The sequence below is a fragment of the Rosa rugosa genome, chromosome 1, assembly GCF_958449725.1.
Source record: "Rosa rugosa chromosome 1, drRosRugo1.1, whole genome shotgun sequence".
NCBI classification, from domain to species: domain Eukaryota; kingdom Viridiplantae; phylum Streptophyta; class Magnoliopsida; order Rosales; family Rosaceae; genus Rosa; species Rosa rugosa.
The window spans coordinates 8,286,978-8,310,528 of record NC_084820.1 but is presented as its reverse complement, the minus strand read 5'-3'; the positions used below and the strand labels follow the sequence as shown (position 1 = coordinate 8,310,528).

Below are 23,551 nucleotides of genomic sequence, written 5' to 3'. Positions count from 1 at the left end.
GGAGGTGTTGGCACAATCTCCAGCACCGAATTTGTTCTCTGCTATGAATAGATCACTTCATATTCCGGGTATTTCTGGATCGGCCTTCGCTGCTCAGTTGGCCAAGCTTCCAGTTCCAGTCACTGTACCTAGCATGAAGCCCATGCAGGTTGATGATCAGGCCGATAATTCCATTACAGGGAAGAAAAGATCTGCAACGATGGCTTTGGTACAATATTCAAAGCGCAAGCGGACCGATGTTGTGCCCCCTCCGACTGATTCGGTTGTGTTAGATTTTGAGCCGGAATTAGCTCTGAAGAACACTAATGGTATCATTCTGGTGTCCCCTGCTAAGAAGGCAAAGGTTGGGCGCCCCACGGGCCGGAAGAACAACCCTAAACCTGCTAGCTTGAAGCCCAGGAAACTGATAATTGAGGCATCCAAACCTCGGCGGAAGAGGACTTTCAAGGCAATTGAACTCTCTCCTTCATTAGAAGATGGTCGAATGGAAGTGGTCCCTGAAGCAACTCAATAACTGTGGAGGCGATACCGTCCTCCAGCAACGCTCCTGAGCCGAAGGAAAGCACTCTCAAGAGTGCCCTAGAGTAGGGTGTTTTTGGGAACATGAATAAATTGGGATGACTTCTTGATGTTTTGTCTGAGGTCTTCCTAGTAGTGTCGGATTTTTTCTGCAGCATTTGAGCTTCATCTCATGGTTACATTATGTTTGTGTAGTCTAGGGCTTTAGATTACTCATTCATGGCTCTCTTCTGTTATTGCCCAGAGTCCGGGTGAGTCATATTTGTAATGTTTCCTACTTTACTATTAATGGACTGACACCCCACGCGTTCAAAAAAAAGTATATAGATTTTCATGAATCAATAAAAGTTTGTTGCTAAAATCAATGGTTTTAAGAAATCCATAACAGTGTATCAACTTTTTAAAGAGTTTGTGGACTTTTCAAAAAGTCTGTCATTTAAAAAAAATCTGCAAAAATCCAAATACAATACACTCCCCTAAAATTTTAAAATATGTGAAATTATAAATTGGTCAGATTAGCGGATCGGGTATCCGTTAATTCAGCGGATACGGATTTGGATCGAGCTATCAATGATCTGCCGGGTTAACGGAGCGGGTTTGAATTTAAGTTGATCCGATCCAAATCCGATCTATTTATAGGTCTACATATATGCCAACTCGAATTAAACATTTTAATGGCTGACCTAAATCTGTGGGAGCAGAACTGTACCATTACTCCATGCATGTCTCCATAAGAGATTGAAGGTGTCCCATAGGTAGAACAGAGCTGGGTGCTGATGGAAAGTGTTTAAATGGCAGTACGTACCAAATCCAGCTTGGAGTGGGGTCCTAAACTCCATATATGTCCATGAATTCAAGAAAGGCTAAGTTCCATCTTCACTTTTCCTTTGTTCTACTTAACTTTCAAAGTCAAAAAATTTATCTGACTTATCAGTTTGAGAGCCGAGTAACATGACTATCCAATTATCCAAAAATACGGTAGATATAAATGTTGTATTTGTATGCATCGATTGACTTAATGCATGGATGACCTCACAACCGTTGCTGGACCAACAAATTGATCGGTATTAATTGACGACTCCGATAATTACATAATTAACAATTAATTTATAAACTGATTAAACTTGATCGGTATTAATTGATGACTCCGATAACTAAGTAATTAACAATTAATTCACAAACTAACTAATAATTTGGACATAAAATTTATCGACTCACCAGTCACCACCGCCTTGACCGGCCACCCTCAACCACATTAGTCAGCCAAGGACCTGATCCACCACTTGTTGATCGTTGACACCATTGGGTGACTACTGAGCGCTCCGACCAACTATATATTAGTTTCGACCCTATCGAGTGGTGATCCTACTTCACTCCGACTATTGATCTTATATAGCTAGTGATTTATCGATTCACCTCAATCTTTTTAGCTTAATAATTGAGCACGCTCGAGACATTGCTATTAACTGCCAGTCTCGTTGGCCGGCCAATCAATAACAATAGGCGACCAACAAGCTTACCAACTGCAGGCGGCTCACTTGCTAATGATTCCACTATCGGTTAACTACAACTACAAATTGATTGACGTCTTTACCTTCATACATAAACTCAACCCACATTGATATTCTTCTCCACGAGAAGGACATCGATCATTCAGTGATTCAGCTTACCATAGTATCGCGATTTGTAACACATACCAGTATGTTCAAAGTTACATGATTTAATCATCTAACTGTTTTTTAAGGGTTTGAAATTGACACCATTATTTTACAAACTACACTCCCTTCTATGATTTTTTTTTAATTGAAACGTGCATGTAAGAAAGTGTGGTTTGTAATAGATGGTTACCAATTTCGCCCCATTTGTTTACTTTCTAATTCATAATAAAGAAAAAACTTAGTTCTCCTTAACCTACTATGGCACATTTTCTTGAGCTTCTTCTTAAAAATCATTCAAAAATTATCATCATGAAACCTTAAAAATGAAGAAACTCAAACCATCCATTTTCTTAAAAAACCATTTGGCAAAACCTCACTAAAAGAAAGTCAAATGGTTAATTACGTGGTGTCATAAGGTTGGTTAAACGGTATTGCATGGAAACCCCCCATGTCTAGCATTTGAGTCTTAACTCCTACTAGTTTGTGAACGGTCTTGAACGTTCATGTGCCTGCATCAGGAGATTAGTCTGGCTTTGCTGAATACGTTCAATCCAAATACTAACTGAGTACGTATGTGTGTTATCAACTCGCTAACATAACCGAAGTGATTAATTTGCTACCTTACATTTATTTATTAATAATTTATTTTTTATATATATTTTTAATTCACCCCATCCTTACATATGTCAGTGAAAATTGAATCCATGACCTTCACAATGTTAAAACTATAACTTATCAACATGTCATAATTCACTACCTTGCCTTAATTAAAAACAAAGAAAGTCATATAGTTTGATAATATAAATATCAAAATCCTCAAATCCAAAACCAATAATTAAAGTAAGGGAACACGTGATTAAAGCATGACCTCAAATAAAATCTGTGTCCCCAAATACCACTAACACCCCCCCCCCCCCCCCCCCCCACTGGGACTGGATTATATTTTCATCAGTTCAATGACTTCAATCCACCAATCAAATAATTAATCACGTTAATTAACATTTGCTTGCTTCCTAATTTTCTAGATTAGTAATTTAATCACCCTAAAGCCTAAACCAAGTGATTACGTTAAACAAGCATTTGCCGGCGCCATTTGCCACATCAGACATCGAAACCCTAGCCTCTTGTCTCCATCTTGTTGCCCCCACTCCACCAAATTTTTTAGTTCGCCTGGCCCCACGTCCGACGTGTCAGGGACCCACAGTATTTGTGGATATGCACAAATCTTTGCCCTCATCGGATCCCAAATTACCCACTCCACCTATCGCCTCAGACTGTAATAATCTGGTCTCATATGAGGGAGTGAGATTCCATCAGAATATCCAATCAAAAGGTGCCACGTAATCCCCATGAACAAGATCTCGGAATTTGTTTTCTTTTTGCTTTTTCCCGACACCGCACCGTAACGTAACCCGCGCGCCTGTAACGCTCGTCCGTTTTCTTATCTTTTACCTCCCCTTTTTCTTTTAGCCAATTGTTCTATTTGCATTTCGGTCCTTACATTTTACGGTGTTGTCTGTCTTATTTTGATGAAAATAAAAGAAAATGATATTTCATTTCTTTTAGCTATCTCGCTCGTAAATATAGAGAGTGGAATAAGACTCTTTATAATTTAAAACATTCATTTTCAGTTATTTTATGTAATTTATAAATACATTTAAACTATTTAATATTCATTTAAAAAATAATATAAATTTAAAACTAGCTAAAATAGAGAGCATTGATGCAGACGTAATTCTAAAGTGGCTAACTAAAATGACTTTTTAGCTACTTTAGTTAAAATTTGACTAAAAAACTAGTTGTTGTATTTGATAAAAAAAAAAAACTAAAAGAAGATGAAATATCTGCGGATTCATTAAAAAGATTCTCGATATTTTGCCGTCCAGATACTTTGTGAAACTATTATTTCATTGATTCAAGACAAATAGCTAAATGGTAAACTTTTGTTCTTTTCTGTATATATCATTTAGTAAAAAACACCATATGTAAGAGTTTTTCTATTGAAACCTCCAAATTTACTCACTTGACCTCCTATGCTTTTTACACCTCCTATCAAATTTTCTAATACTAAATTTACTCTCTAAACCTCATTGAATTTCCTCAAATAACCTCACTCATATAATTTGCAAACAAACTATTATCTTTAAAATAAAAACTTAGTTAATTCAATGAATTAATTACTCTATAAATCTTAATTACATATCCATTCCTTAATCAGACAGCATAATTTTTTTTTTCAATAACAAAAATTAAAGACAAGGTATTGAGTTTTAAAAATTAATTTCTAATCAACAAGAAAATAACATGAACTATTTTGTGGTTTTTTAATTTTTTTTTTTTTTTTTTCTGTTTTAGCTCTGCAAAAAAATATGAAGATTAATAATTTTTTCTTAATGTTTATTTTATGTACCTCATGATTAATTATTTAAATATTTATATTTAAAAATTGCTAGCTCATTTTTTGTTTTTTGTAAATATAATGGATAGACTTAGATTTAGGTCATAATATGATTTGTTTTGTTTTCCCTCACCAATACGCGTTCAACATGTATATCATATATTTTTATGTCACATAATCATAGTTTTAACTCTTATTATATATATATATATATATATATATATATATATATATATATATATATATACTTTAATGAGTATGTAGTGAAATTGGAAAATTAAAATAGATCAGGAAAATAATAAAGAATGCAATCTAATATTTTCCAATAGTCTATAGAAAATCAATGTAATATTTTGTTGGTATAATTATTGTCCTTAATAGTCATTTTATAGTATGTTATATATGTCATTTAATAATTCATAATAAAGTGAGGTAAAGTGAGCAGATTTGGAGGTCCCAATAGCAACACTCATATGTAATAGAATGTTGAAAGTGCTCACATAAGTGATAAATTCACGATCCTCCATCATTGAATTTAACTCAACCAAACGAGTCACAATTTTACAAAATCAGAGGACCAGAAACACAATTTAGACTAAATCTATGGTCTAGAAACAAAATTTCCCATTATTATTCAATAGAAAATTCAATAAAATTACGTAAATGCCCGCATTGTACTGTCACGTGGCTGTCAAATACTGGATCAGAAGCGGCGAAAAACGCCCGCCAAAAACTAGTCGTCATGTTCCTGGGGTCAAAGAAAACAGAAGCCATTGGAAAAAAAAAACCACACCAAGTTTTACAGAGTTGGACTTTCCAGATTTTTATAAATTAATCCCAAGGACAACGATGGGGTTCTTTATTCAAAACTTTAAACTTTGATGATGGTACAATAGAAGAGATGAGCGGAATAAGCTAGAAAAAGGGGGTGAAGGACCAATGAGTAAAAACCCAGATAAAATAATCCAAAATAATTAGGGTCGTTGGGGAAAGTTGGAAATGGAGGAAAGGGTGGTTTTGAGAAAGCAACACCGAAACCACAGCTCCGTAATGGTGGTTTTCTTTTGTACCAAAACAGAGTGCGGGCTATTTGAAAATTAATTAAAGATTGTAATTGAAGTAAAGACTAGAAAGGTGAGGAACAAGACCCCTCTCCTCTCTCTCTATATTTTCTCATATAAAAGGGTACTCTAAGCTTCTTCTTCTTCATCCCATTCTCATTCATTTCCTTCTATTCTCTCATTCTTTGCGTTTGGCTTACATTGAGTTAATTAAACTCTGCGTTCCATTCGTTTTTTTTCTTCTTCTTCTTCTTCTTCTGCGTTTTGCATTAGCGGAAATATCCCGGGGCATTTTAAGGTAAACTTACCAACAAAATAGTTGCATTAAATTCTAGAGAAGTTCTCCATAATTGCTTCTCTGATTAGCAAAATAATATGCCATCGGATCTTGAAGATTCTTCCTACATTTTTTTTTTCTTCATTTCACATTATTATAATGTGTACGGTATATATGTGTCTTCGGTACAAACTAGGAGGTAAACTAGGAAAGTAATAAAAAAAGGATCCAATACCAAAGATTAAGAGATAGGATAGGATTACATTAAACCCATAAATTCTAGTGGATTACATGTGTAGGGTTTTTATGTTTTTTGTAGGGTTTTTCACTGCGACACTATCAATGTTCATAGGGAATACCTACAAGTCTTCAAAATGGCCAAAAAGTCCAACATGTGAATCATCAACGGATCAACCTACCCCCCCCAAATCCCCAATACTTCACAGGCTAGGATTTCTTTCCTACCTTACCTCACACCATTTCTGAATTTGTGGTATCTCATTTACTTTCCTTGGCCAAAAAGAGAGGCTTCTTGAATATCCATGGATACTCTTTCCTTTCTGTCTAACCCATTTTAATTATTTACTAGTTTTACCAGTCACCGCAAATCTCTCTACTCTGTGAGAATTAAGGCAAGCGGGGGGTTGGTTTAGTGGATAAAGTCTTAACCTTTATAGCGAGTTTTTGGAGTCTACCCCCTTTTTCAAGTCTTAACCTAAGTTCGAACCCCGAAGCTGTCAAAATGGCGAGGCACTGTGCTGCAATGCACAGTTGGAGCATTTCACATGCGTCAAAGGAGTTTTATCTTAGGCCTAGGAAGCCTTTAGATTCCCCTTGACAAAGTCAAAAAAAAAAAAAAAAAAAAAAAAAAGTCTCTGGCATTTACTCCATTCTCTTTCGCGCTCCCCCTATAAATCACCCACCAACATTGTTAGCAAAACTCACATCCCATTTCTCTCCGTTTCCTTTACCTATTCTAGGTACTGTTACTCTGTTCTCTGTTTTCCCTTTTGTTTCTTGAGCTTCATTTGCTCAGATCATGTAGATCACACCCTTCTACATGCTCTGTTTCGGTTTTGAGGCACTTAGATCTCTTTGTTTTCATTTCCATACTATTTCTTGTTCATCTCTTTGACTGGAGGGCTCTGTTTGAGTCCAACAAGCCAAAAAAACGAAAATGGGTTTCTCCAACTTTGCTTTCAGAGCACTGTTTTCTCTTCCATAAACGTTATCAGCCTCTCCCTTTTGTTGTTTGTCAGATTTTCTTTTTCATCTTTTGCTGAGAACCCTTGGTTTTGTAAACCCTGGTCTTAATGATGGGTCTGAACTTTTTTATCTGGAAGCCACTCTGCTTGTTTTTCTGTTCTGATCTGATATTTTAATAGTTAAAAACCACTGGTTCTTGAGCTTACAGACCACTAGGATCTTTCTAGTATTCCACCTAGCACTACTTGAGGTTGCAATCTTAGTCTAACATTTGTATATTGTGGTGGGTTGTTTGGTCGGTGTTGAATAACAGAGAAAAATCGTAGTCGTTCTACAATGATAATATATAGGTTATATATATATTAAGGTTGCAGAGTTGACCAGTTGTCTGGAGATTATCCACTTACATTTTGGTTTGTTTTTGCAGAATTTGGTTCTCTGATCCACTAAGAAGCAATCAATGGCTGACTCGCGTGTTCTGAGCCGTGTCCACAGCCTCAGGGAGAGGCTGGATGACACTCTTTCTGCTCACCGCAATGAGATCTTGGGCTTTCTTTCAAGGTACATGTCTATGATCATCACAATGAGTTTTTTTTTTTTTTTTAGTTTGTGTTTGGTTGGATCAGTGAAAGCTACGTAGTTTTAGAGGGTTTAATATGTGTGGGGTTGTGGTCTTGTAGGATTGAAGCCAAGGGAAAAGGGTTTTTGCAGCCCCATCAGCTGATTGATGAGTTTGAAGCAATTCCTGAAGCCAGCAGACAAAAATTGTCGGAAGGTGCATTTGGGGAAGTTCTGAAGAGCACCCAGGTAAACCTTTGAAGATGTCACTTGTTTTTTCGCTAATTTTCGATATATGTAGTCATTATTTGCTTATGATGTCTTTGTTTTGTTCTGAACTTGGGGTGTTTTGGTTAATGTAGGAAGCTATTGTTCTTCCTCCATGGGTGGCACTCGCTGTTCGTCCCAGGCCTGGAGTTTGGGAGTACATTCGGGTTAATGTGCACTCACTTGTTGCCGAGGAGTTGCTTGTGTCTGAGTACTTGCACTTCAAAGAGGAGCTTGTTGATGGAAGGTGGGTTGGATTTGGTTATACTTCAGTTTCCTACCGATGTTTGATTTGTTTGTAGTTCTTATCATCTTAAATATGTGTTGCTACTGTTGTGAATTGCAGTCTCAATGGCAACTTTGTGCTTGAATTGGACTTTGAACCATTCAATGCCTCTTTCCCCAAACCAACTCTTTCCAAATCTATTGGAAATGGTGTCGAGTTCCTCAACCGTCACCTATCTGCAAAGCTCTTCCATGACAAGGAGAGCATGCACCCACTGCTTGAGTTTCTCCGAGTTCACTGCTACAAGGGCAAGGTATATATGTATTTTTGGTTGATCTACCCTTGTTGTAGTTTAATTTTTGTGACATCTGAAAATTGATTGGTGTTTTTGTTTGTGCAGAATATGATGCTGAATGACAGAATTCAGAATGTGAATGCACTTCAACATGTTCTGAGGAAGGCAGAGGACTTACTGGTTACACTCGCACCGGAAACCCCATACAAGAGTTTTGAGATCAAGTTGCAGGATCTTGGTTTGGAGAGAGGTTGGGGAGACAACGCTGGGCGCGTGCTCGAAATGATCCAACTCCTCTTGGAGCTCCTTGAGGCACCTGATCCTTGCAATCTAGAAAAGTTCCTTGGCAGAATTCCCATGGTGTTCAATGTTGTGATCATGACTCCTCATGGTTACTTTGCCCAAGACGATGTGTTGGGGTACCCCGACACTGGTGGTCAGGTTAGTCTATGAGCATATTAATGTTCTTCACTGTTTAACCTTTTTTGTGTTCATTCAAGTTCATTAACATTTCTTTACGTTGGATTGCTGTTTCTAGGTTGTTTATATCTTGGATCAAGTTCGTGCTTTGGAGAATGAGATGCTTAAACGTATCAAGGAACAAGGGCTAGATATCATCCCTCGCATTCTTGTTGTTAGTTTTCTGGATCTGATTTAGCTCAGCTCATTAGTTCATCTAGTTCAATGATCTTGTACCTTTATCTAATGTTACGACGTTTCCTACAACGCAGGTGACAAGGCTCCTTCCTGATGCCGTAGGAACTACTTGTGGTCAGCGTCTTGAGAAGGTGTACAATACCAAACATTCCGATATTCTTCGTGTTCCCTTTAGAACCGAGAAGGGAATTGTCCGCAAATGGATCTCAAGATTCGAAGTGTGGCCATACCTAGAGACTTACACCGAGGTAGATCTTGTTCGGTTGAGTTTACTCAGTAGCTTTTATTGGCATGTATTTGACTCTGATTAAGACTAACCATGTTTGGTGATATTAGGATGTTGCAACAGAACTTGCTAAAGAGTTCCAGGGCAAGCCTGATCTCATTATTGGAAACTACAGTGACGGTAACATTGTGGCCTCATTGTTGGCACATAAATTGAGTGTTACTCAGTGCACCATTGCCCATGCTTTGGAGAAGACAAAGTACCCTGATTCAGACCTTTACTGGAAGAAACTAGACGACAAGTACCACTTCTCTTGCCAGTTCACAGCTGATCTTATCGCCATGAACCACACTGACTTCATTATCACCAGTACCTTCCAGGAGATTGCTGGAAGCAAAGATACTGTTGGTCAGTATGAGAGTCACACCGCCTTCACCATGCCTGGTCTCTACCGTGTTGTTCATGGGATTGATGTCTTTGATCCCAAGTTCAACATTGTTTCACCGGGAGCTGACATGGACATTTACTTCCCTTACACCGAGAAGGAAAAGAGGTTGACACATTTCCACCCTGAAATCGAAGAGCTCATCTACAGCCAAGAGGAGAACAAAGAACACTTGTGTGTGTTGAAGGACAGGAACAAGCCAGTCCTCTTCACAATGGCAAGGCTGGACCGTGTAAAGAACATCACTGGGCTGGTTGAGTGGTATGGTAAGAACAAGAAGCTTAGGGAGCTGGTTAACTTGGTTGTTGTTGCTGGGGATCGCCGAAAGGAGTCCCAGGACAATGAGGAGAAAGCTGAGCTGAAGAAGATGTATGAGCTGATTGACACCTACAAGCTGAATGGGCAGTTCAGATGGATTTCCTCTCAGATGAATCGCGTGAGGAACGGTGAACTCTACCGTGTCATTGCTGACAGCAAGGGAGCTTTTGTGCAGCCTGCTGTGTATGAAGCCTTTGGCTTGACTGTTGTTGAGGCCATGACTTGTGGTTTGCCCACATTTGCTACTTGCAAAGGTGGCCCGGCTGAGATTATTGTGAACGGCAAATCTGGGTACCATATTGATCCATACCACGGTGAGCAAGCTGCTCAGATCCTTGTTGACTTCTTTGAGAAGTGCAAGAAAGACCCTTCTCACTGGGACAAGATTTCCCAGGGAGGCTTGAAGCGTATCTATGAGAAGTAAGCAAAGCATATTTTGATCGCTATCTATTACAACTTATTTGACTTAGTTTGTTCTATAGCTGATCAAATATTCGGTTTCTTGTTGTATAGGTACACATGGAAAATCTACTCTGAAAGGCTCTTGACCTTGACTGGAGTTTATGGCTTCTGGAAGCATGTCTCCAACCTTGATCGCCTTGAGAGCCGTCGCTACATTGAAATGTTCTATGCTCTCAAGTATAAAAAGCTGGTAAGTTCTTCCCTTAAGATCAAATCCTCTCAAGAATTCCCCATCCTTAATTTTTCTCACACATTTTTACTTACCAAATTCGTATTTACATTTTCAGGCTGAGTCTGTTCCTCTTGCTAAGGAGTGAAGCGCAAGCTCAAGTAAATAAAAGAGGCGGAAGCAATTTGTTGACTGAGAGAGTCATCATCAAGTTTTCCTTGGCGGTTTAGGAGAATAACTAAATATTGTGATTATAAGCGTTTCGGTTTTCCCTTTCCTTTTGATGTTTCAATTTCTATTCGTCATTGCTGGTTGTAATTTTGGGAACGTTTGAACCTGGGTTTCACCCCATTCATCAATTGAATTCAACTTTTGCTGTCCAATCATATTATGCCCATTTCTCACTTTAACTATTTACATGCTTGGTATGGTATGGTCCAATAGAAATTCCCAATTACTTGCCTCAACATCTTTCAGAACATGACCTCTAAAACCCTGAACTCGAAAACCCAAATGAAGCAATCAAGAAACTTCATCAAGATGAGCTTGCTATTACTCTATTCCTTCTCAACATTTTTGCTTCTTGCTTCAATCTTCATTGTCTCATCTTCAACCTCCCAACACCTCAAACACCCAAAAATCAAGAAAGCTTGCTCCACCACCCTATACCCACCCACCTCTTTGCTTCACAGCCCTGGCCTCTATTGCACCCCATCACCACCATTTTTCTTGAAGCCACAATCAACCCAGAACAAAATCAAGACCCTCTGATTCTTCCAAGACTTGAATCTTCAAGAAAGAATGCGCTCAAAGATTGCCTGTAGATGTTTGATCAAACACTCTATGAACTTGGTGAGGCTCTTGATGATCTGCCAGCCTCAAAAGGGTCCTATGGTGACAAATGTGAACACTTGCGTTGATGGGTTTTTCGAATTGGACTGGAAAATTAAAAGGGTCTAAACTTCAAAGACCAAATCCAGGGTTTAGTGACTCCTATTTCTCATATGATGAGTAATTGCTTAGCAATGATTAAAAACATTGAAGAATTAGTACTAAGTGAGCAGAAGAGGGTTATAAGTACCAAGAAGTCTTCAAAGAAAAGAAGGTGAGTGGAAGTTACATTCTTTGCAGCTGTAATTGGGGACACGTTTTTGGCTAGGGACTTGACCATTACCAACACAGCAGGTTCACAATAGTTTCAGGTTGTGGCTATGAGAGTGACCTCTAACTCTGCATTCTATCATTGCAACTTCAGCTTATATCAGGACACACTTTATGCTCACTCACTTAGACAGTTCTATCGCTAATGCGTTTATCAAAGGGACTATAGATTTCATCTTTGGCAGTGCCGCTGTGGTGTTCCAAAACTGTTTGGTGGTTGTTAGGAAGCTGATTCCTGGTCAGCAAGTGATGATCACTGCACAGGGGAGACCAGACCCGAACCAAAACACCGGCATCTCATTGCAGAATTGTACCATCGTGGCTGCGCCTGATTTCAGCAAGGCTGAGAGGAAAAACTTCACTAATTTTTTGGGTAGGCCTAGGAGGAACTATTCAATAGTGATGAAGACCTATATAGGGGACATGATACACCCACAAGGGTGGTCAAAGTGGGATGAGTATAGTAGAATGGACACTGTCGAGAGTACATTGAGTTCTTGAATTTTGGACCTGGATCAGACACAATGCATAGGGTCAAGGGTATAGAAAGAATTGTACTGAAGAGATTGCGAAACAGTTCTCCGCCAGGTTGTTCTTGCACGAAGCAGGTGAATGGCTAGAGACCACAGGCATTCCGTCTTTCATGGTTCATGAGGAGGACAGTGACTGAATCAGAAATGGTGTTTCTATTTCCTCAGGAACTTGGTAGAGAAATAATTACTGTAACTTCTGTAAAGAGCTATGCGGTAAAAATTGTACCATTTCTTAGGAACAAGGAGAGAGATGGTAACACAGCAGATTAAACAGAAACGATTGTCTACACTAATTCCATCATTCTTTTAGTGTGAATAAACATTTCATATTTTGCAATAGCATGAATAATGTTGATTTTTTGTAGCAACGATGTTTAAAGAGTGGTTTAGAACATGGAGGGTTTGGATTATGAAACTATGACGTATTTCCGAATTCAGTCTATATTAGTCCGAAGCTGCATGAAGGCCTCTCAATTACACCAATGCCATCTTCCTGGAGTTGATGTGTAGTTGATATTTACTTTGAAACATATGATGGATACGTACTTTCGACAACAAAACTCGCCTTCAACTTTTGGCTTTTGGACTTTAGAATTACAGATGTACAGTAAAATCGACACCTAGACTATATGCAGTACCTTCTATATACACGTATGGTGACGAGGAAGAAACTCAAGAGCACTTGAGGCAATCAATGGGCATAAAGATTGAAGACATGAGCTCATTTCACAGAATTTGCCTACCACCTTTGAGATTGTATGTATACAGCCTTGGTGACCCTGTGGCATGAGAGATCAAAAGCTACAATGAAGCACTTTCAACTTTCCTTTCTACCTCTGAATCTGGCCTTTCGTACAATTTTTCATACTTGCTTCCCCGTAACCCGAGGCTGTTCCTGGTTTCGGGGTTTAAACACCTAAAACCAGCAGAATCAGTAAGCAACAAGTCAACAATGAAGCTGCCGTGCTGATGCTGCACCATTCAAAATGCCTCGGCATTGTCAAAAGCATGTTCATCAGTCTCTGGTATATTCATTCCTCAGTCTGTAATTTCCATAATCTTTGTAGGCAGAGGCTCTCTCGGGTATAAAATTATTGCCAAGAATAAAGCGAATGCAAAACCAGTTAACCCACTAAATGGTTGGAATTGGTGCGTTCCAATAATCCAAAGGGGAGAGTCAGCCCGGTAGGTTAGAAAACCACCCCTCTGTAAGATGAAACTTGAGGCAATTATTCCTGCGCGCAAGCCAATAGAAATGGAAAGGCTGCCTTGGTTTCTTTGCCGAGCACCTGCTAAACTCACAGATAGCAGCCACAGTCCTGGTATTGCCCATAAAGACCTGACATCCCATTAAAAGAAATTATGAGACTAAAGAAGACAAAAAGTCACAGAATCAAGAAGGCAATGAATGAAGTTAAAAGGCAACCTCTGGCATAGAGAGAATGCAAGTCCTGATAAAATTATAGATTGATGATATCCAAGATCTGCAGCAATTTCTTGAGGCAGCCAGGACCTGAAGAACAATTCTTCCACAAGAGCAATACCAGTTGCTGTCATAATACCTTGACCAACCAGCTTAAGTACATGTCCATACACTGAGAGCAATTTCATAGCGTCCAAAGAAGATGGAGTAGAAGGCCAAGAGATATTCACACAGCCAAGTAATGCATTTGCAGATTGTATTGACAAAACAAGCACCACTCCACCAATCAACCCCTTGAAATAATCGAACAACTGCAAGCAAGGAGCTAAAAGAATCATATCACTGGGAGTGAGGAACTGACAAAATCTTAATTTGTACAAAAGTAGCAACTAGCAAGGTAGCAAGCATCATTTATGCAATTATGCTGTACGGGAGATTGTGGGTATTGATTTCTGGCAAATCCAAGGTGGCAAACAGGTGTCATGGCACTACTTTGAATTCAAGCAGTAAAATCCAATACCAAGAATCATTTGTGCCCTAAAATCTCACTATACTGAATTTTTTGTTTCCTGTATAAGAAACACCTGTTCTGCTGTATATAATCTTAGTTACATGCATATTGAGTATTGACTAATGAGATAGTTGGCTTAATGCTATTGGGAAAAAGAGAGTTAACTGGCAAGCAGTCTAAGACTCTTTCTTTGAACTTCTTGTGAGGTTGTAAGCATCAAATAAGACTGGATGTTGGGTTGGGATTCGACTTCCATCTATAGTTTTCCAGTCAAAACTGAAAGCCAACGGGAACTATCCAATTAATATTATATCCAACTTAAATGTCATGGAAGAACCCATTATATCCCTAAAATTTACCTGGACCCCCAAATTTATGACTGTTTCCCATAATCTATGCCAGATGAAACTTAATTAAACAACATTGCTTTCCCCCACAAAGACGTGAACATGTAAAAACAAGTTAAATTGTCAATTAGCCAGCTTATGAATGGACATACATAACCCAGACCACATACCCAATTCTTGTCCAGAGTTTCAGCTAACCCATACCTTTGGCAATGACGTCAAATCAAGCCCATATTCCGTAAGTGGATCTTCATATCCACGTATTCTTTTTCCCCATAACATAACAAGTATCATAAATGCAGCGTAGAGGCCAATAATGCAAGCAAGATCAGCAATTCTGGAGGGGGTATTAGTTGCCCAGCTCTGCATAAATGTTGGAAGTAGTGGAACAGCAATTGGTGACCATAAAACAAGCGTCATACCAGCAAACCCCAAAATCCTAATTATACAAAACCAGCACAGAGGAGCATCAGTAAAACAATAATTAAGCTGAGAAGTCAACTCAACTACAAGTGCATAGAGACCAGAGTATTCTTGAGCACATAATGTAATAATACAAATAAAAAAATTCCGACTCGCATAGTCTTAGTAATTTTACTACATAATAGACATCGGAGTACCTTCTTCAACAAACCAATTTGTATCCCAAACAATATGAAAAAGAAAAAAGAAATAGGAAAAAAAAACCCAAAAATTTCTTTCTAAAGCAGTATTAAAATCTGCATCAATTCGCACAATACCTCTGGATCAAGGGACGCTCAGATAGATGAAGAAATTGGATTAGCTTGTCAGTCAAGCTCATTGCACCACGCATACCACCCCAGAGCAAAGCAAGTTTGCCAACTAGCCTCAATATGCCACCCCTTTGTCCCAAATCAACCAACATTGAGACCAATCTGTTTTTAAAGTAGTAACTAAATTAGTAAAAGACAGCAAAAGCAGATAAATCTGCGTGTATTTCGAACATATTCTTTGTGTGCTAATACCTTTCTTGATCCAGTCCACCATCTTGTTTCTTGGGTACGACAGGGCCAGCAACTGACATAGCTTTCTCAGCAAGGCTTGTGACAATGTTACTTTGGTGTTTGTCAGATGCGTCCTCATGATTGTCAGGCTCCATCTGACCATTATCGTTCATCTTGATGGACTCGAATGAACTCTCAGAAGTTTCATTGCCTGTGATTGAATCCTGTATGTTTGTACATAAAGTCAGCTGAATTCTGTCTTCATAAAAAGGATATTTGCATAGAGACAAAAAAAATCATTTAGAATGCAATGGAATACCACATGTACATCCTATTAGGCAGCATCCACTTCAGCAGAAGAATTAAAGAAACACCATCAGGAAGAAGGCAAAGACAAGGGGATGGAAAATCAAAGCCAACCATTTTAAGTACCATAAAATTATGATTCGCAGAGCTTCTTATTGGAAAGGGAAAAATTGCTGCAAGAAAATCTCAAAGAACACAACTTGTCGCCTAGAACTAGTCCAGTAAAACCCAAAAGGCCAAAACTCAGTCTTGTATGGTCATTTATGCATACAACTAGAATTATAATAAAACAAAATTCGTTTTAAGAAATTAAGTTTTACCTGGTGCTTCGCCAATAAAGCAGACGCCCCAAGGGCAGCTGTAACGGCACCAACCATAACACTGTTGTTTATATTCTTCAACTCCGTCTTTTCCTCTTTCCTATCAACCAAACTGTCCAACCTTGTAATATGATCACATTTGTCAACAGGCATGTGGTGAATCTCTGTGCCTCTAACCTTAGCTAGATCATTTTCTCCAGACATTTTGGCTTGACTATTGATCGGAGGTTCTATTTGGCCACTATCACGCACCGTGGCCACAATGAAATATTTTCTCAGTGCAGCTAAGCTTGAGCCTACTATAACACCAACTGGCACTCCACTTCTCAAGAAGCTAGTCTCTTGAACAGCAGATGATATGGCCTTAATCACACGCTCTCCATGAAGAGTACCAACTTTTTCTGAGCCAATACTATGGTATTTAACTTCCAAACGTGGATCGTAGGCATGTCCAACAGAAAACGATACAGCATTAGCCACTTGTTCCAATTCTCTGGTAAGATAGGGTTCCATTTTTTTTATGTCAGCAGCACTTTGTCTGCGACCAACTTCAACCGTCAAATTATCCAATATAATATTTCTCACAAACTCCCCAAAGTCCTCTCTTTCATCTTCACCGATTTCAACTCTCTTCTCCACACTATCCACTGCTTCATATTCTTTTACTGGCTCCTGATGCTTTTCTGAATCTAATATTACATAAGATGGCTCAATAATTTCATCATCAACAGGTTTATGTGCCTCAACCTTCTGAGCAGCCACATCGCCAACAGAACTTCCAACATGTCCAGGTTGTTCTAAAAGTTTCCACTGACCTTCTTCTGGAAAATAGTCCAGCAATAGAGCAGCAGTTGAATCTAAATCTAGTGATTGGGCACGCACCTTTGAAAGAAGATAATTATGCACCCCACTAGAGATCGAAGTTATGCAAGGTGGTATTGCAGTTAAGCAAGGTGGTACATTGTTTACACGATTGATACTAACCACCTGATCCCTCGTTTCATTTTTATCCTCAGCTACATGGTTAACTCTGTCACTTCTATGTGAACTGCTGATACCATTTCCATTAACTGATACAGGGCTTTGAGCACACTTCTCTTCCAAGACATTTGATGCCTCAGGCTGCTGGTCCATGGCATTCACATGCCCATTGGATACAGAAATATCGCTTAATCCATCAATATGTACACTCTGGTCCGACTTACTGGCTTCTGAATCTTCTTGACTATTGTCACCACCAGGATGGTCCTTTACAGATGCAGAATCACCTTTGTTCACTTCATTTTCATGTTCAGAACTCTCCTCCAATTGAGTTATCATATTTTCTAAAACCCCAAAAACATTGTTAACTGCCAATTGGGTGGAATCATCCATCCCTGTCAAGGCATCAAATGCCTCAGAAACACTAAATGCCGGGGCATTAGGTGCCGGGGCATTAGGTTCCGGGGCATTGGGTGCCGGGGCATTGGGTGCCGGGGCATTAGGTTCCGGGGCATTGGGTGCCGGGGCATTGGGTGCAGATGTATTAGACTTACTTTGATCAATTACAGGCTGCGTATTCTTGTTTTCCCTCTTTTGATTATCATTACCTTCCTCATCTTTTGTGTCTAATTCAGCAGCTCTACCATCTTGGTCTCTCTCCTCCTCAACAATTGCTCCCTCAGCAGAACCAGCAATTCCAGTGGAATTGGTAGGCTTAGTGTGCTCTGATCCCTTCTCACTATTGTTAAGATGTTCAGGGTCAGAACTTCCGGATTCAGTAGTATCCTTAATGATAGAACCAGAATCATCGCTTCCATCAGTGCTCAATGATTGATCTACAGTAGAAATTTTTGGTGATTGCTCTGAGGGATAAGACTCCGATTCTAGTTCCCCAGGAGGCTTATTGACAACTGGTTGACTGTCAACAGAGCTATCCAACAAATCATCAGACTTATTCAACAGATCAGAAGAAAAATGGTCTTCATGTGCACCTTCTGAACTTGAAATTCCCTCGTCTTGGATCTTTGACTTCAAACCTGATGATATATCAGGAATTCGAGCAGCACCCAGGAGCTGATCAAATTTTAGGTTTGGACCTTGAGCATGTAAAACACCAGTTACAGCAGCTGTTAGCTTCCCGCGAACATCTTCCGGTACTGCATCTTGCAAAGCTTGCATTAGTGTGTCTCCTCGACCAACTGCTGCTAAGACCTGGGCACGTATACCAGAAACATGTTACACAAAATATAACTAAAGGAAAGAGTAGTATGACACAATTGCTTGTATAGTACTGGTATAGTAATGAGCCTAAACAGTGCTCCTTCCTAACACCGAGGAGTAAATAGGAAACAAACCACAGAAATTTTGGAAGATACAATATTTGACATTCAAATAGACCTGTACAATAAAATATACTATGCTTAAGTCAGTTACCTAGTGTAAACAGAGGTGATCAGAGACCCAAATTAAAAAATGACATTAACATTATTGTGATAACATATATGAAACCATAGCGTGAAAAGGAAATTTTAAAAGCACCACCTTCTTCTTCTGTTCTTCTGTTAGAATATCCGGCATGGTTACATCAAGCATGTTCATAACAACTTGAGTTGTCTGCAACACTTGACCTCTTTCACCATCTGCAGGACTGACTCCCTCCTCATTGACCAACTCAGGATCATCAGAGTGAATCTGATCCAGTGCACCATTTTCCACATCCTGCAACCCTGTTTGTTCAGCCTCTGACTTTCTCGATGAATCCTTTTTAGATTCTAACCAAAAGCTAGCAGCAGTATCAGTTTCTCCAAACATCTTCTTCGTAGTGTTTGTCGTATATCCATTTAAAGAATCTGACTCGCTCATGGAATATCCATTTGAAGAATCGTTTCTGGATTTTAAGCAGAAGCTAGCAGCAGTATCACGTTCTTCATGAGCTAATTCTCTTGAAGGCTCGAAGGATATGTTCACATCTTGAAGAAGAGGGTGGCGACCCTTCAAAAGTCCAAGCTCCACTGCTGTGAGCCACTGCACATCACACTCATTCTCATCAGTATATTAGAGTGCAAAGTGAGACTCCATGGGCTTCTTTAATAATGAGGACCATGAGGTGGTTAACATACCACTTTTTCCAAGATCAAAGAGAAAATAGATATTTATTACCTCGATGGTTAGGTGCTGGCACCAAGATAGAGCAGATCTACAACCATCAATAGCACGAGAAGGCAAACAGGAGCACAACAGTAGGCTTGTAAATGGATTTTCTGCTATTAAACTGCGTGGAATTGAGAATGGTGGTGCTGACTCATTGTCTTTCTGATAAATTGACAGGGTTGAAATATGAATAAACAAATATTATTGTCAAAGTTCAAAAGCATGGCATGAAGTTGAAAACTACAGGCACCTGTATAAATAAAACAGGAATCTTCACATTCCCAACCACACCTCTTGTACTTGATTTCGAATAAAAATCTTCAACGGCATCAAAACCATGAGATACCATGGAGATTGCTGTTTCAAATTCACGGACAGATTTTGCTGAAAGTGCTTGCTCTACGTCAAACCCTTTTGTTTTTCCTTGAAATAGTTCCTACAAAACCACGTAAGCATCAAGCATACATTACTAGCAATCAGGAATAAATCATGTAAACTAAATGGTTAACATAACTTGATGACACCTCATTCTAAGTAGCAATTTCTTCTGGACCAGGATTCAAAGGTAAAGCATTTACACTTGAAAAAAACACAAAAACAAAAAAGTTCTAAATATAATACCTTGTTCGACCTCAGAATATCAATGAGTCCATCAGTGAGCTGCTGATCAATGGTCATTTGATGAGGAGAGGACTTGGTGGCCTCCACCAAATCAAAAGGGTTGTCTATGCAGGTCGCGGCTGTAAGCGGCGAGCTCTCCCCGATTTCAGCCAGGTACTTTATCAACATGTTTGCGCCATAACCCCAGCCAACACCCACCAAAGTGGTCCCTGACCTCGCCTTATTTATGAACTGTACAGCAGTGGAGATATCATCGCTGTCAGCAGCCGAAAATAACCTACACAAAATATAGTCTTCCTATCATCAACTAATTCTCTCCGAACTCCCTATCAATTCCACCACATTTGCATAGTAAAGTAGTATTCAATCGACAAAACACAGAGTGAAGAGTGCGAGGAGGCATACCGTGGCGTGGTGAGAGGCGAACCAGCACAACCCCTAGGGTTCATGACGATCGGAAAACAGCCCCGGACGAGAGCTTCACACACAAACGACCTGACGTTTGGGTCCATGCTACCCTGGGCGGTGCCAGGCACGAGAATCAAGGTTGTGTCCAATCCATGCTCTTCTTCAAGGTCCAAATTCGCCGGCCAATCCAACGACACGACTCCTCCGTCGTCCGTCCTCACACACAGTCGCTGATACTCCAATCTGTCTCCAACGCCATTATCACTCTCGATATTGAAGTGAATTCTACCGGAATTCACCCTCACGAAGTTGCCGTCGTCCTTCACCAGCTTCTCATCCAGCAGCTCAAACGATATCGACGGACACCTCACCAGCACGGAGCGGTTAAACGGCGTCGGACTGGTCAACAGCAGCCACTCCCCGATCACGGACGCCTCGTCGGAGGAGCTCTGATTCCCCTTGGCCGAAGAAGAATTCGAGAAATTAGACAGGAACAGCGCGGCGCCGGAGACGAGGCCGATCGCCGGAGCGACGAATTCCAATGAATTGGGGGAGGGGAATTGCGAAACGAAGTCATGGAAACTAGGGCCTCCTCCGAGCTGGCTCCGGAGATTGAGCTGCTGGTTCTGCTTCAGTCTCCGGCGCCGGTAGACGCGGAACTCGCGGATCTGGAAAACGTGGCTGGGCGACAAATAAGGGGTGAAGGAGGAGATGAGGCGGTGGTTAGTTTGGGTGGGCATTTTTGGGGTCAGGCTCATTGTTTTGGGGAGTGAGGGTTAATTTTGAAATGAAGAAGATGGAGACAAAGGAAGAGATAGAGAATCTGAGATTGAGATTTGAGAGAGAGCGCGAAAGCTCTCTAGATGGAGGCTGGAGGAGGAGAAGCGTACGGTGGAAAACGAAGTGGGCAGAAAGTCGGGTCGGTGGATCCGATTTTGATTTGTCATGGATTTGAGGCGGGAGAGCCAACTGTTAAAGGTGGATTTTACCGGGAACGTGTATCCCAAGTGTGACACCAACGGTCCATATTTTCCATTACTTTGCGTGTTGAGTATCGTCCGTCTATTTCTTTTAATACTAAGATAACGACTCGTACGGTCATCGAGTATGATGAACAAAATTATCATCTGGTATCGGTTCCATGGATACGGAGATGGGTGGTGATGGCGGCCGTAAATACTTCAGTAAATTCGGTCATAAGTGTAGCAATGATTGCAGCTATGCGTGCGACAATAATTGTTGCCATAAATGCTGTAGTGATGCAGCAATGAGTACGGTAGTAATTACGGCTTGTCGCCCAATTCTTCTTGCCCCCATAAATCTCTATAAATAGAGAGTTGAACAACCAGGTAAAATATCTCATCTCCAACATGTTTACTACACTTGTCTAAGAAATTTACTGACATAGGCATCAAAGGTTTCTTTATGTACCCCCCTCCTTCCTCTCTCCCTCTTCGAGTCGACGGTCAAATTTCAAGTCAATGATCAAAAAGAAATTTTCTCGATTGCTCCCGGTCAGGTCCCACTCCAATCTGTAATTATTGGTGAGTCAAAATCCAATAAAAAAATTTCATCACCAACATGAATCTGGTCACTAAGTCAGGTCTGAAATCGGAGTTGAGTTTATGACTAATGCATTGATTTGGGTCATCGATCTTTATTGGTATTTGATGTGGGACCCGGCATTACGGTTCTTGTTCTTGAGAGTTTGGTTGCTAGTTATCGACTTTTTGACACCTTTGGCTAGCTTCGATCTCTTGGTGGAAGCTTCACTCTTTTGTTGTGTTGGGATAATTCATTTAGAGCAACTCCAACAGCTTCTCCATATTTTGATTTTTCTCTACTTTAGGGAAAAAATGGCCTCTTTTGCTCCAACAGATTCCCTATAACTTTCCCTATTTTAGGGAAAGTGAGGAAAGAGAAGACCAAATTCCCTATATTTACAGCAATCTCTAAAATTTTAAGGAAGAATATGGAGATTTTAGAGATTGTTGTAAAATAGGGAATCTGTTGGAGTTGGAGAAGAAAAAAATGCTAAAGTTTTAACTTGTGCTTCCTTATTATACAGAAATTATAGGGAAGCTGTTGGAGTTGCTCTTAGTTATCTTTTCGATTTCACAAGTTGGGTGATTCATATCACTAATTACGGTTACGGTTATAAATTTCACTGCTCAGAAAACTCATGCAATGCATTATTCAATGCCTCCTAGCATTTGGTCTTGCTCTTTTTAGTTTTTAGTTTTTATTTCATATGCGTTTGTGCATCTAGTTATATTTTTCTTGTTCACGTTCGATGTTTTGCCTCGCTCTATGTACTTCTAAGACATCACTATATTTCTTAAAAAAAAGTACAATTAGAAAAATATTTTCACCATAAATAACAAGGTTCGAAATTTTAGTTTTGATGAAAATTTTGGCTGTTGATAAAAATTGCAAAACAATAACGAGCAAACATTGATTCGTAAAAACTAATTTGAAAGATTATTTTGGAGGTTTCTCACATATACATGTCAATTTACAAAAAATTTGAAAAGCAATTCAAGTCTTTTCTACCTGCAGTTTTAATATTGGGCCTGATAAATTGGTTATTAGAGGAGGGAAAGGCTTAACACGGGGTCAATCGTCAATGCCGATAGTGATCAACCCGTCCGTGGTCAAAAAGAGGGCCTGAAAAGGTAACACAAAGTTTGGCACACCTAAGGTTTTGCAAAGAAATAGAAGCCCAAGCGGCCCAGCAGCACCTAAGCTTTGCCGTACGCGTATTTAAAAGCTTGAGATGACTTCAGACCAAAAAAATAGACTGCAAGAAAAGCCTAGAGGTCGAGTACTATCTCTCCAACTGTCCAACGGAGCAGATGAAGATATAGTTGCCAATTATAGTTCTCACCCTTTTCGGATGGTGGTTCAGGTGATGGTGGTCGAAGGGGAAGAAGATTCTGGTTTTGATGTACGAAAGCGATAACTGCAAGCTACAAATGAGATGGATTATGAAGATGGGTGTGAAGATGAAATGAATGATGTGGAAGTGGCCGAAGTGCCTTGTGAGTTGTGAAAGTGAAACTGGCAAGGATCGGAAAATGAA

General features: G+C 39.7%; 2 protein-coding genes across 4 annotated transcripts; one reads left to right on the top strand and one right to left on the bottom strand.

Annotated features, from left to right (window-relative positions):
* Window positions 1–6,746: 6,746 nt before the first annotated feature.
* On the top strand, window positions 6,747–11,125 carry LOC133714537 (sucrose synthase). The gene is made up of 11 exons (XM_062140676.1): window positions 6,747–6,893; window positions 7,547–7,680; window positions 7,800–7,926; window positions 8,040–8,191; window positions 8,291–8,483; window positions 8,571–8,906; window positions 9,004–9,099; window positions 9,197–9,370; window positions 9,459–10,531; window positions 10,625–10,763; window positions 10,861–11,125. The coding sequence occupies exons 2-11, from the start codon at window positions 7,580–7,582 to the stop codon at window positions 10,888–10,890; spliced, it is 2,421 nt and encodes an 806-aa protein (XP_061996660.1). The 5' UTR covers window positions 6,747–6,893; window positions 7,547–7,579; the 3' UTR covers window positions 10,891–11,125.
* A 1,775-nt stretch (window positions 11,126–12,900) lies between these two features.
* Window positions 12,901–21,417, bottom strand: LOC133714523 (uncharacterized). Of its 3 annotated transcripts, none has more exons than XM_062140647.1 (11): window positions 20,467–21,417; window positions 20,062–20,338; window positions 19,691–19,876; window positions 19,450–19,602; window positions 18,832–19,314; window positions 16,309–18,501; window positions 15,704–15,906; window positions 15,458–15,613; window positions 14,922–15,156; window positions 13,863–14,170; window positions 12,901–13,775 (listed from the first exon to the last, which is right to left on the bottom strand). In XM_062140647.1, the coding sequence occupies exons 1-11, from the start codon at window positions 21,225–21,227 to the stop codon at window positions 13,475–13,477; spliced, it is 5,256 nt and encodes a 1,751-aa protein (XP_061996631.1). In that variant the 5' UTR covers window positions 21,228–21,417; the 3' UTR covers window positions 12,901–13,474. The 3 variants fall into 3 exon arrangements, with proteins under 3 accessions (XP_061996631.1, XP_061996638.1, XP_061996646.1); XM_062140654.1 differs by having other exon boundaries at window positions 20,062–20,292; window positions 20,467–20,605; XM_062140662.1 differs by lacking the exon at window positions 20,467–21,417 and having other exon boundaries at window positions 19,732–19,876; window positions 20,062–20,201.
* Window positions 21,418–23,551: the final 2,134 nt, after the last annotated feature.